The sequence below is a fragment of the Oryzias latipes genome, chromosome 13 (genome assembly GCF_002234675.1).
Source record: "Oryzias latipes chromosome 13, ASM223467v1".
NCBI classification, from domain to species: Eukaryota; Metazoa; Chordata; class Actinopteri; order Beloniformes; family Adrianichthyidae; genus Oryzias; species Oryzias latipes.
In genome coordinates this window covers 32,669,671-32,683,676 of record NC_019871.2, presented here as the reverse complement: position 1 = coordinate 32,683,676, position 14,006 = coordinate 32,669,671, and the positions used below count along the sequence as shown (strand labels likewise).

The following is a 14,006-nucleotide window of genomic DNA, read 5'->3' as shown; positions in this document are numbered from 1 at the left end:
CTGCTTTGTGAAGTTCTTCTCATCTGGGCCTCCGAGTGCGACACGGACAGCGGACTGTGCCACGCTGCAGCCAAACGATCAGGTTGTTAAACCCAGACACGTTAACACTGACCGGCACCCACAGAGCTCTGAACAGAGAAAATAGGAGCAGATGGGAAATCTCGACTGAAGTTTACCACCTCAACAACATTTGGAGATGGCTGGTTTGGAGGGGCAAAGTCATAGAAGCAAAGAACATTTCTTTGTTTTTTTATTCACCTGCAAATCCAAAAAATGCATCTAGTAACGCAGAAATTTGAGTTCTAGATAAATGCTTTGCTGATCCAGGGGGAAATTACGTGGTAGTCTATTGGTCCATCAGATCACACACACACACCAGATTAAAGCATTTATTAAAATGATTCAGTAAAAAGTGTCAAGAGATAACAATTAACCCAATAAAAAGTTGGACATTCAGTGTGCATCTCTCTTTGGAGCCAAGTTTTACTTGCAAGCAAGGAGCAGACAGACAATGGTTGCATTCCATCTGAACACTGAATATTCACAATCAGTTGTCCTGTTTTGGACGCACACATGCAGGAGTTCAGCCTCTCCTCACAGCTGCATGTCTGCGGCTTCATGTTCCCAGGAGGTGGAGTCAGAGCTGAGGTTAAGCTGCTGCACGTGTCTGTGCATGCGGGCGTCCTTTCATAAAAACACAGAAATAGTGTCTAACAATTCTATCAACTAAAAGACTGAAACAAACAAAATGATGATGATGCGAGTGTAACCGCTCGCTTTCTGCGTTGTGCTGGTTAATATTATGGTGTGACACAGTGTTACCTCCTGGAGAGAAGCCTCCCTTTAGTCTGGTAACAAACAAACAGAAAACAATACACTGTGATCCCGCCCACTCCAGCTCCTATACAACCAAAACACACCAAAATTTAAACTTTAACAGTGAATCCCCAAAATAACTCTCCTAAGACATCGATCCCTTTTAATCATCACATCACAAGTTAGAAACAAATATTGCTGTAGCTATACTACTAAAAATTAACACCCAAAAAGGGCAATAAACAATAGGATGGATTGGGATAGAATTATTTTAGGATGACGGTACCCACCTCTCTGACAGGAGGTCATACCAAAGGGGTGGGGAACAGTAGCCTTTGGAATATATAGGGGGGGCAAAAGAAGAAGAAGGAAGAAAGGGCCATGACTTGGAGTGTAATGCAGCAGTTTGTTAGAGATCTCTCAGGGATGGTAACAACAGATTTTGTGCTATTATAAAATAAGATAAAGGCTGTCCCGGTTACACGAGGGGAAAAAATGCCAAGAAATGTGTTAAAAAAACAACAAAGAACACAATTTTCATTGGAGTGGGTTTTTAACAACAACATGTAAAAAGGTTTTGTACAAAAACAATCTGCTTTTTTACCCACCTACAGGGATCACTATAGGAACTGCAACCCTTTGGAAATTCAAGGGTGGGGGTTTGGCTAATCCGATGCTGAACAACAGAGCTATTTCAAAATGAGGCCAGAAGGTAACAGTTATATAACAAAAACAGATTAAAGCCATAAGAGGTCACAAGTAGCTTTATTAGAGTCCTGCTGTCTGCACTGAGACTTAAACATATTAACAAACAAAGATATGAGCAGAGAAGTCCTCATTGATCGTTGAGATCCCTGAGGGAAATACCTGGATCAATGCAGTCAGTTCTGCTCCAGACTGGACTTCAACTCCACACGAGGCAAACGTTTCCACCTGTGGGACTGGGAACTGTGATTAATGATGTGAGCAGAGAACAGGGAGGCCCTGTGGGCAAACTTCAGCACTGGGCCCGAGCTTTTCTATATTGGATCCCTCAGGCAGAACTCTTCAGCACCGTTTCATTGTGAGGCCACATGCGGCAGCACACAGACAAACCAACACACGCCTGCAATGTGCCATGTCCCCACATTTACCACATTCCAAATCCTCATGGTTTGGATGATCGCTCACAGCAACGAAAACAAGAACACGTCTGGTTAGAGCATCCAAAACAGTGTTTGATAAACACACCGAGATGCTGCTGTTTTCTAGAAATGCCGTGTCTGGACTTGACAAATAAATGACTGTCCAATTAGTAACGTGCTGAAAATCTACTCTTACAAAGAGGTCAATGAATAATAAACGCAGTTTACGGCTGTCCTCGTCTGTCCACACCAGGTAACACCGAGCTGATGGGAGTTATTAATTCTTGTACATTTAAGGCTTGGGGCTAGCTTCAGGACCGCTCTGTGTGCGTGAACACGTTTGAGCCTTCACCAGTCTGGGGGCCAAATGCAATGCAAGAGCGTGCAGCCTTGACTGGTGGGTGTCAGTGGCGCTGCGGGTGTTGTAATGGATGAGGCCAGCGTGGAAGTCCCCAGTGATTGCTTCCAGGGGTATAAATCCAGCTTTTTTGGGCCCCGAAACACTTAGAGAGCACATTTTCCATTGTGCCAGCACAGAATGAAGAGTAAACTGTCCATTTTATGTTCATCTTCAGGTCATTAAAACAATCTACTTTTAAAGTGAACCAAAAAAATTGAAGGCAACTCCTGATAAGATGAACGGTGAGTCTTTTTTTTTATATGTCATGCTAAATCTGTTGTATAGTTTGTGCAAAGAACTTTTTCTTTTCTCTCTTTCTCAGGTTTTGCACTGTCAAAGAGCTGTGAACTATCTCTGCCCTGCTGCACAGACGGGGGACGATTGTTGAGCACCAAGGCCCCCCAAGTCAGTGAGGTCAGAGTGCAGCTGGAGATGCAGGCGCTTTGGCAGCAGTTTGACCAACTGGGAACAGAGATGATTGTTACTAAGTCTGGAAGGTGGCAAAGGCTTACATTTGAATTGTTGTCCTTCTCCACTGACCTTTATTGAATTGATAGTTTTTGAATATTCCAAAACTGCAGGCGGATGTTCCCAACTTTCCAAGTGCGAATCTCTGGGATGGATCCTTCTGCTGAATATGTTTTGCTCATGGATTTTATCCCAGTTGACGACAAAAGATACAGGTAAGTCTTGCCAGGTGAACGGCTCAGGCCCAGATTCAGCAGCACCTTGGATGAACGAAATAAAAATCCCATATTTGAGCAGGTTGGTCTTCTGCACTCTTCCTGAAGCCATTTTTTTAAAACACAAGTGCGTGTCAGGTACTCGTTCCACAGCTCCTCCTGGTTGGTGGCAGGGAGGGCAGATGTTGCAGCCCCGAGCCGCATGCATTTCCATCCAGACTCGCCTGCGCCTGGAGCCCAGTGGATGAAACAAACAGTGTCCTTTGACACTCTCAAGCTCACAAACAACCTGCTGGATGACAATGGACATGTAGGTGTTTGTCCTGTGACACTCTCTCAAAAACATGAGCAAAGTGAACTCATTCACATTTGAATTTCTTTTAAAGTAAAATTGCAATTTTCCTATTTTGGATGTTTGCTTTTCCAGATGATTCTGAACTCCATGCATCGCTACCAGCCACGCTTCCATGTGGTGTATGTGGATCCAACACCCAACAGCCACCTGAACGCACACAAGAACTTCTGCTCTTTCTTCTTCTCTGAGACGCGATTCATGGCTGTCACGGCTTATCAGAACCACAGGGTAAGAGGTTATTCATGAAAATACACTGTAAAATTGGCCCTGTGGAAATAAGTGAAAAATGTTTGCAATTAACAAAATCTTTAAATGAGCAAATCTATCTGCTAATGGGGTAAGAAAATATCCTCATCAAAAACTCTTGTTTCAGGAAAAAAGTTCACTTACCAAGAAAAGTTTTTTTTTAACTAAAATTATTTTGCTATTAAGAAACGTTATCGATAAGAGTGATTTTCTTGCAAGACAGAAAATAAGACACATTTTCTTGAGACAAAGGGTCTTTTTACTTCATTGAGATTCATTTTTCTTTGTGTGGGGAAAAACACTTTGCATAATTCATATTCAGTGTTGGGTACATTACTTGTAAAAGTAATTGATTACTTTACTTTAGCTACTGGAGCCAAATTGTAATTAATTACTTTTTTCATTACTTATTTGAAAAACTTTTTTCCTCTTATATTCAGATGCTCATGGGAAAAACAGCACAAACCAGATCCTCTTGTCTTTCATTTAACTCTATTTTTAAAGCGATGACCTCATGCAAAGTATGAACCTGGTTCAAGACATAACCTGCTTTTATTACAATTCAGACAACAGTGTGAAAAATGACACAAATATAAGTTATAACACATATGGTCTATGCCACTTCTCAGAGTGAGATGTGGAAAAAACAGTTACATATCTATGAAATCTGAAATTAAGCCACTCCTTTGAAAACATAAACCATTAAAGGCCTAAATGTTCATTTTGGCAGACACTAGGTATTCCATTACAATGAGTTGCACCTTTCTTTCTCCCTACATCTGCCTTTTGTGCACAGTTCTGCGCTGCTGTGATTCTACTGAACTAACCCCCCCCCCCCCCCCCCCCCCCATATTGACCAGACACACAGTCATGTGCAGCTTAGACAAAAATAAAGTCAGAAAGGGTGAATGGATACAGAAAAATGGCTCCCAGGAAGGAGTCTGCTCTGTCTTTCACACCAAAGAGCCAACTTTAGAGTTGTTTCATTCCCAGCCGACACATCGGTCCTCGGGGGGGGGGGTCTCTGCTCTGCTGCTCACCTGCTGCTCCTCGGGGACGAGAAGACTCCTTGCAGAATCTCTTCATCTCATCGTTGAGGCAGTTAGGAAAGCAATGTGACTGCAGCACTGAGAGCATGTTTGTACTTTGACGGATCCCCAAGTATGGGCCAGTGACTCTGTTTTAGTTTGAAATCAACCTTCGTTTTGTTTCATTTAACCGAGAGAAAATGTCAAACCTTACCAAACCTAAGTAACAAAGTAACGGGGGTTTCTATAGTCGATTAACTGTAATTAATTACAGAAATTTGAACTGTAATTAGTTATGTTACTCTTTTACTGACAAAAGTAATTAAATCACAGTAATTCATTACTTTGTAACCCATTACCCCCACACTATTCATTTTTCCACTCTCTCAGATCACTCAGCTGAAAATTGCAAGCAACCCGTTTGCTAAAGGTTTCAGGACCACAGACTCAAACACTTGGTGAGTATCTGCAATTTCTGTCAAGTGGCCCATTTATGGCTCACTTGTTTGTCTGGACCTTTGGAATGAAAACCTAATAAGATAGATTTTTTTTACTGGTTATTTGGTAATAAGTAATGAAAAGACAGCAGGAGTGATAACAGCTAACCTTTGACCTCTGCAAAAAGCTCTGGTTGCGACATTGCAGTGAATATGTTAGGTAAACCTGTCTGCACATGTTGGCATATTTTTTAGACTTGATGTCTTTTTCTAATGAAACTCATCCTGTGTGTGTTTTGTAAAGGGAAGGCAGTGCAAGCCCCTTTTCAGCATACTGTCCACCAGAGGGCAGAGTGGAGTCACCCACCATCAAATCTTGCTGCGTCTCAAAGACCTTATCTGGTTAGATCTCCTTTAACCCTTGTGCTATCCTAGGCACTTTAACATTGGGAGTTGGGTCATCTAGACCCACTAGACAGTGCTCTGAACCTTTTTTCTTCAATGATTTGTGATCTTCACTGGTGTCCATGGATTACATGAAATCTTTCCACCTTTATCCACCTTTGTCATGGTAGGGAGAACACGTCAATGGAAGGGGGGGGTCATCTAAGATAGCACAAGGGTTAATATGTTTGTTTATCATTTGTTTACCATTTTAACAAGAGTTGTGTGTCTGAGCTTTGAAATAATGCTCCTGGATTGTCAGATGATGTTCTAAAGCAACTACTTAGATATTCAAACAAACAAAAATAATGTATGCCTCATAAAACAACAATGTTTCTCTGTGTAGATGCAGGACAGAAGGGCCCGGCTCCACTGCAGGCTGAGAAGTGTGGCCTGCTCCAGCTAGAGAAAGACTCAGGAGGAGAAAGCTTGGAGAGAGAAGGGAGTGTGTCCTTATCCCTGGCCTCATTCTTCAATATCCCCTCGTACCTCGAACATGCAGCGGCGTCTCAGGAGAGAGCTTACATGTCATAAGATGACCAAGCAAACGTGTATTCAACTTCACTGTGGGATTCTTCATTTATTTCATGCAGTTTTACAATATATCAACAAGAAATATGACTTACAGTATGGATCATACAAAATAGAAACCACACCACTACTGCAACACTGTGGTCCATGCCACAGTGGACTGGACTAAAAAGATATGGCTTTGAGGCATATGTAATCAAAAGCACTGTGGATTCTATTAGGAGCACTACAGATAAGTGTGAAAACAAAAAATGCAACAACCATGGTAGTAAAAAAAATCCCTGAACTAAGTCTGAACCATCCACAGCACTGACACAGTCTGTCAGTTTGTTTCTGTTGTCAGTCTTTTGTTTTTTGTGCAGGTTGGCTGTGGCTCCTGGAGGGCTCCGCCCCCTCACCTGTCTGTACCTGGGAGTGCTGCACAGCTGCCCACACTTTAGTTGATTTGTTGTGTTCTGTTGAAGCTTCTCTGTTTCTGTGCTCTGTGTAACAGTGTGTTTTCAGTGTGGTACGTTTGTGCTGAGGGACTGAGTAGTTTATTCTGCTTCTCGAGTTTTCGGCCCCCTTGGACCGGTGCTTTTTGTTGAATTCCTCTCCCCGCTCCACTTTGCCTCTTCATTCCTACATTTGGGCTGTTCTGATACCCCTTATAATCACAGGGATATTTTAAATGTTTAAAAAGTGTTCATATATTGTTTAGAGATGTGTATTTGTTGTTGACCTGTAATGTGAAACCATTTGTATTAAATTTTAAAATCTCAAGTTGAGGGTTTAAGGTATAAACCAATACCTATAAAGGTATTCTAGGAAAAAGAATCTTTGGTCTGCTCCATGATTAACCTTCTGACAATCAAGGGTCATTTCAGATTGTTTACAACTGCAGGATCTTTTTAGCTTTTAGCCTGCTGTTTTTGGAAAGACGTCATCAAAGAAAATCTGAAGGTGACACTTGTTTATGTTTTTATGTGACATTTTTTTCTCTAAGAGCATAAATAATAAAATATAATTAGGAAGTTTAAAAATCTGGAAATGCATCAAAATAAAAATTGAAACTATCAATTCAAAAGTGTTTTCTTTCTAGCTATTGGTATTCTCACATGAAGAGAGGAAAATAATGTTAATTTAGTCAAGGACTAAACAAACATATTTAAAGAAACAGTTTTTGAAAGACAATACATGGTACTTATTGTGTAACTACTGGGTACTTTCAGCGTAATTACATGGTACCTTAATGGTATTTACTGGGGACTCACAGGGTGTTTACATGGTACTTTTTATGGGACTTACTGGGTACTTACATGGTACTTTTTTGTGTCTACTCTGTACTTATATGGTACTTAGTGTGTATTTATGTGGTACTATTTGGTTCATACGTATGTGGTACATACTGGGTATTTATAATATACTTACTGGGTATTTACATGTTGTGCAAAGGTGTCTTTTGTGGTACTTAACACATGTAGGAACCTTTAGGTCTGCACTCGTATGTTTCATGATATGTTCACTTGAATATTACTTGGTACTTACCCCTTAAGTACAATGAAACTGGACTGTAAAAGAAAGTCAGCCCTATTTCCACTCTATTACATGGTACTTTCAGTAGTAAACGCTGGGTATGTTCACGTATTACCTTCCTGTTCAGTGTACATCCACACTTGGTCTTCTGACCTTACCAAATGAGACAATGCTAACTTGTTGGTAAGGGTAAAGTAACTACATTGTAAAAACATATTCTGGCCTGATTACTACTTGTAACATTTGGCAAATTTAAAGAGAAACAAGACAGCAGTGAAAACAACAATCTTTAATGATACACTTCTGCAGTGTACGAGTGTCATCACAATGAAATTTGTTTTAAGTTCTCAACAAAACAGTAAAAACGAGCATTCCATAGAACAGATTATTTTTCATATTATTTATCTTTTCTTCCAGAGTTTTGTGTTGTTCCAGGAATGATTCACACTCCTTTGCATTACTCATGAGTTTGTCACCCACGGGGAAAACAGGAAATGGCCCCAGAGACTTACCTTTTCCAGACAAAGTCATTTCTGCAATAGTCGCAGTCAAATCTATTGTATTTGTGTCTATATTACACTGGAGACATGTGGGGTTGTGCTTTTTGTCCGTCGAAATTCCTTCAGCAGAGTTTGGTAACGGTGCAGGACTTCTTCAGGGTTTGTAACTACAAGAAAAATCACAATACAAGCTCAAATGAACATAAAAAGCACAATGACTTTGATGAAATACAAAGTATATTTTTGTTATTTAATCATTTCTGTAATGAGTTTGATAAATCTTGTGAATTCCTTATTGCTTTGACTGCAATGCTTGAAATTTCAAAGTTTGTAATGAAAATCTACAATCATTGTTGTTACTTACCAGGAGAGGAGCCGCTGTAAAACAAGCATGTAGCCTAAATGATAAAGTCTGTTGTTCTGTGCATGTTTGAGCGCACGTCTTTCTGGGAAAATCAAAGACAGGCGTTTATTTAAAAATAATGACGACGTACTTCCGTCTTTTTACCGCTGTAAAGCAGCTGTGGTGACTACATCCCAGACGAATCCGTGAAGCAACAGGAAAGTAAGCAAAAGTAAGCTAAATCCACCATGTGTACATATTATTACATGAATGAAGAGTTTAACTGCCTTTTCCCTGTTGTCTTTTCTTTCTCCTTTTTTATTTTATTTTATATTTATTTTTTTCAATTATGATGGGGACAACAATACCACCCAACAGTGAAGGTAACTGTTTGTAAGTTTAAAACATATTTTTGTGAGTAACTGTGTTAAAATTGCCTCTTGATCGTGCACGACGATCGCAGGGAGGAGGTAGCGGATGCCTCTTCGAAACAAAACATTCGCAAACTCACAAGTTGCTTTTCCTCTCTTTCTGCAGTTAAGATGCCAAAGAAGTTCCAAGGAGAAAATTCTAAGGCGGTTACAGCCAGAGCCCGCAAGGCTGAGGCCAAGGCGGTTGCAGATGCCCGAAGAAGACGATGCCTGTTGGCAGGAAACTGACAAACAGAGAAAGGATGACAAAGAGAAAAGGAGGCAGGAACTTCTCAAGAGGAAAAAGGAAAACCAGCGACTACTAGAGGAGGAAAGCTCTAAAATCAGAGGCAAAAGTCAGAAAGAGAACGGATCTGGTGGAAAAGTGACACTGGCCCAAATTGAGGAGACGCTTCAGAACGAGCGGGGGGTGGAAGAGCCGATTAGGTCCAGACAAAAAAAGTCACTTGGAAACTCCATTGGAAGAGAACATTAACAGAATTGTCCCTGAAGAAGGAACTGTTGAAGTCAGATCAATAGAGGATGCCATTGCTGTGCTCAGCACGGGGCCTGAGGATCTTGACCGCCATCCAGAGCGCAGGATGAAATCAGCATTTGCAGCCTACGATGAAGAAAACATGCCACGTCTAAAACAAGAAAATCCCAACATGAGGCTGTCGCAGCTGAAGCAACAGTTGAAGAAGGAGTGGGCCAAATCACCAGAGAACCCACTGAACCAGCGTTTTACCTCCTACAATTCAAAGTGAAGTCAATCTTCCCCACATAACTCTGCTAGAAACCTGCTTTCCTATGGACACTGGGGACTTCCCATTGGATAAAGTAATAACATGGAAAAGCGATTGTCACTGATGAGACCTTCAGTGTTAAGAATCCATAAACAATTTCTGTGCCAGAAGACTCAAATCATTTGTTCCACTATTAAGGAGAGGCTTTTCTCATAATAAAATTAACTAATCATCCTGTTTTGTGCACGTGACCTGCAGTCAAGCACATTAGAACCTCATTCATTAAAACCGTTTTTAAGCACTTGTGAGGAGATGTTTTGAAAGGAACTTATTAAACATCATCATTCATCTGCAAAAAAAAAAAAAAAAAAAATTGCCTCTTTATTTCTTTTTTTCCTTTTCTTTTTGTTGTCACGTGTTTAATGCTAATGCAAATTGTAGGTGCAAATAATATTTATGAAGAAGAAATACACACAGCATTTGCCTTTTAAAACGTCTTGTTTCTCTTTAAATTTGCCACGTTACAAGTAGTAATCAGGCCAGAATTACATTTTTACAATGCAGTAACTTCACCTACCAACAAGTTAGCATTATCTCATTTGGTGAGGTCAGAAGACCAAGTGTGTATGTACACTATATGGGAAGGTAATACGTGAACATACCCAGTATTTACTACTGAAAGTACCATTTATAATAGTGTGGAAATAGGGCTGACTTTCTTTTACAGTCCAGTTTCATTGTACCTATGGGGTAGTTTCTGTGGTAAATTCATGGTAAATACCATGAAACATAAGAGTGCAGACCTAAAGGTCAAGGTACATTATTTGTACTTACCTTGCTCTTAGATGTGGTAAGTACCACAAAAGACACCTTTGCACAACATGTAAATACCCAGTAAGTATATTATAAATACCCAGTATGTGCCACATACGTATGAACCAAATAGTACCACATAAATACACACTAAGTACCATATAAGTACAGAGTAGACACAAAAAAGTACCATGTAAGTAACCAGTAAGCCCCATAAAAAGTAACATGTACTACTGAAACTACCCAGTAGCTACACAATAAGTACCATGTAAATACCACTTAAGTACACTGTAAGTACTGTAATGTAAATGAAAGCGTTACCCAGGCATGTAGCTCTGTGTTAGCGGCAGAGAAGAGGGCTTTGTGATGGTTGTGTACTCCTGATGATTGTACACAGCTTCTCAGGACAACGTAGCAGCATTTCCACCTTCTGCTGTCCTCTTTCGGACGCACCACGTTTCGTCAAAACTTTCCCGGGGGACTAGCTCTGTTTTCGGGCCGGCAGCCGCCTTGGCCTAGCACGCTCGTGTAGCCCCGCGATCCGAAACTCCGGATCGCTGTAGGAGGAAGTGCTGCTACATAGACCCGAGAAACTGTAAACCGTCATATGAATTTGTGTTTCCAGTGGTGTCCAGACAAAATTAAGACTGATGGAATTCCCAAAATTAAAACTAAAAAAACTATTTTTTTAGCACATATTAGCCTAATGCCAACTCTTCTTCCGGGTCCTTGCAACCAAGAAAAAAGCACTGACTGCATGGATTTAAACAATTATAGGTGAGAGATTTCTGGCAGATGGTGAGTAGACACGTGATGCTGTAGTATCGCGAGAGCCGACGAGAGGAGTGTGGTGAGTTTACTTGGCGGCGCGTAAGTTGTGAACAAACATTTTTGATTTATTTTATTACACCGCCATATTTAAATAATCCAGAAAGTTAAAAAATAAAAATCTGAAAAAGTTTGTCAATTATTTGCCAGCCTGGATGACCTGGAGGACCTGGAGGATCTGGAGAATTACATCGACGAGTGTTTCAATACCTGCCTCATGAAGAAATCCAACACCGCCACTCCGTCCACCAAACGCAACCGTCCCGAAGACTCCCCGGGGGCTGTCTCCTCTCCAGGCAGCAACATGAGTGACATCCTGGATTCAATTGATAAAAGGCTCTCCAGCCTTGATTGCCGTTTAAATCTGCTGGAGATCCTCCATAAGGAATTCCAAGGTCTGCGAGAGTCTCTGGAGTTCAGCCAGCAGCAGGTGCAGGAGCTCGCAGCGGAGAACCAGGCCCTCAGAGAGACCGTGAAGATCTTGGGCCACGACACCGCCCGTCTCTCTGAGGAAAACCGATCCATCAAGGAAACCCTCCTGGATCTTCAGGCGAGGAGCATGAGGGACAATCTAGTGTTCGCAGGGATTCCAGAAGAGGCAGGGGAAGTCCCGGAGAACATTGTTAAGTCCTTCATAGAGGTCCACCTGAAGCTCCCCAAGGAAGAAGTCCAGAAGATCTCCTTCCACAGGGTTCACAGGCTCGGAGGAAAAAGGCCGGACAATCAGCGTCCCCGTCCTATTGTTGCTAAATTTGAACATTATAAACAAAAGATGCAGGTAAAAAGCAGAGGGCGAGAGCTGAAAGACACACATTACAGCGTGAATGATCAGTTTCCAGGCGAGATCCTCCGCCGGCGGAAAATCCTCTTCCCGCTGAGGAGGAAGCACCTGTCTGCTGGAGCCCGCGCGGTGGTTGCCGTTGATAAACTTTTTGTGAATGGCAAGCTGTTCCGGGACCCAGAGGTAACACCCTGGCTGTGCTGAAGGCTTTCAGAGGCGCACTGACATCTGCGCTGCCCAGAAGAAACCCGCAAACTTATTTAATTGAATAGGAAATAATCGGATCATCAATAATCCACACCTCTCAGGAAAAGTGTTTTTTCTTTCTCTCACATTCATGTTTCTGTTGTTGTTTCGTTGTTTTTGTTTTTTGTTCTTTCTCTTTCCCTCTCTCTTTTCTCTTGTCCCCCCCCCTTCCCATGTCCTCATATGTGAATCAGGTAAAGTCAACGCAACCACGGTGAGTATTTATTTATGCACGGAACGGGCGCGCGCGCATACTAGCGCGCATAAGAGCATGCACACGCGATCCCGCACACACACGTTGATAAACTGCAAAAACCTCACTTAGGCTCACACAGGACGCACGCAACATGCAGCTCACAGCTAAGACACGTCCACCCACAACGCACAGCGCTTGTCAGTGTAGCAGGAACGCACAGCGGGCACGCGCACACGGACGGGCACACGCCCTATTTAGCCTTGCACTCTCCCGGTTAGAACAGCTATGAACAGTCTTAACATCGTTAGCTGGAATGTGCGTGGACTTGGTTCTGGGCCAAAGAGATTGAAAGTGTTAAATCACCTGGATGATCTTAAAGCAGATATAGCTCTGCTGCAGGAGACCCATTTATCTTTATCAGCTGGTCATCTCCTGTGCTGTTCCCAGTATCCAGCTATGTATTCTGCCAGTTTCAACTCCAAACAAAGAGGGGTTGCAGTTTTGATTAATAAAAATGTTACATTTACTCATAAGGATACAGTTACTGACCCAGAAGGCAGATTTGTAATCATTAATATATCCATTCAGAACAAGGACTTTTGTATAGCGAGTGTATACGGTCCTAATTTTGACGACTCTTCCTTCTTTCACAGATTCTTCACCTCACTCTCAGTTCACTCTGACTCCACAATCATTATAGGAGGAGACGTCAACCTTGTTTTGGACCCTGAACTTGACAGACTCAGCACAGCAGCAACCCAGCGCACATGGCAGTCTGCAAGTATTCTAAAGCAGTACATGAATGATCTGGGTCTCTGCGACGCGTGGCGCTCATGTCATCCAAGCACTAAGGGGTTCACCTTTTTTTCTCCAGTTCACCATTCACACTCTCGTTTAGATTATTTATTAGTCAGTAACTCCCTTTTGAAAGAAATTAAAAGTTCCAACATTCATCCAATTATTATCAGTGACCATGCACCAGTTTCTGTTACTATTTCAAGGGAAGTACCCAGACCCTCGGGTTCAACCTGGAGGTTTAATACGTCTCTGTTAAAAGACCAGGAATTTATTGAATTCTTTAAAAAAGAGTGGGCAACCTTCTTAGAATTCAACAATACTTCTGAAATATCACCAAGTATTCTTTGGGAAGCAGCAAAAGCAGTCATGAGAGGGAAAATCATCTCTTATTCAACGCATAAAAAACGCAAAGAGAAAGCAGATTTATTAGAATTAGAAAATAAAATAAAAACTCTGGAGACTGCTTATGCTGCTTCTGCACAGGAACACATACTGAGCGACATGAAAAATTTAAAGCTGCAGTTAAATGACATCATCAATAAACAAACACAATTCCAGATACAAAGGCATCGACTGGAAAGATACGAAAACTCAAATAAATCTGGCAAATTTCTAGCTAATCAGCTTAAAATTAATAAAGAAAAATCAACAATCACTTCTATTATGGACCAAACAGGGAATGTCACCCATGACCCGGTAAAAATTAATAATGCGTTTAAAGACTTTTATCAAAACTTATACACTCCACAGATCAATCCATCAGAAC

General features: G+C 41.4%; 1 protein-coding gene and 1 pseudogene across 1 annotated transcript; both read left to right on the top strand.

Moving 5' to 3' along the window:
* The first annotated feature begins 1,114 nt into the window (after positions 1 to 1,114).
* Positions 1,115 to 7,090, top strand: LOC101160830 (T-box transcription factor TBX1-A-like). The gene is made up of 8 exons (XM_020708550.2): positions 1,115 to 2,582; positions 2,663 to 2,837; positions 2,922 to 3,023; positions 3,162 to 3,333; positions 3,451 to 3,606; positions 5,043 to 5,110; positions 5,394 to 5,491; positions 5,880 to 7,090. Exons 1-8 carry the CDS (start codon positions 2,576 to 2,578, stop codon positions 6,065 to 6,067), a joined length of 966 nt encoding a protein of 321 aa, XP_020564209.1. The 5' UTR covers positions 1,115 to 2,575; the 3' UTR covers positions 6,068 to 7,090.
* A 1,748-nt stretch (positions 7,091 to 8,838) lies between these two features.
* On the top strand, positions 8,839 to 9,813 carry LOC101169475 (annotated as a pseudogene).
* Positions 9,814 to 14,006: the final 4,193 nt, after the last annotated feature.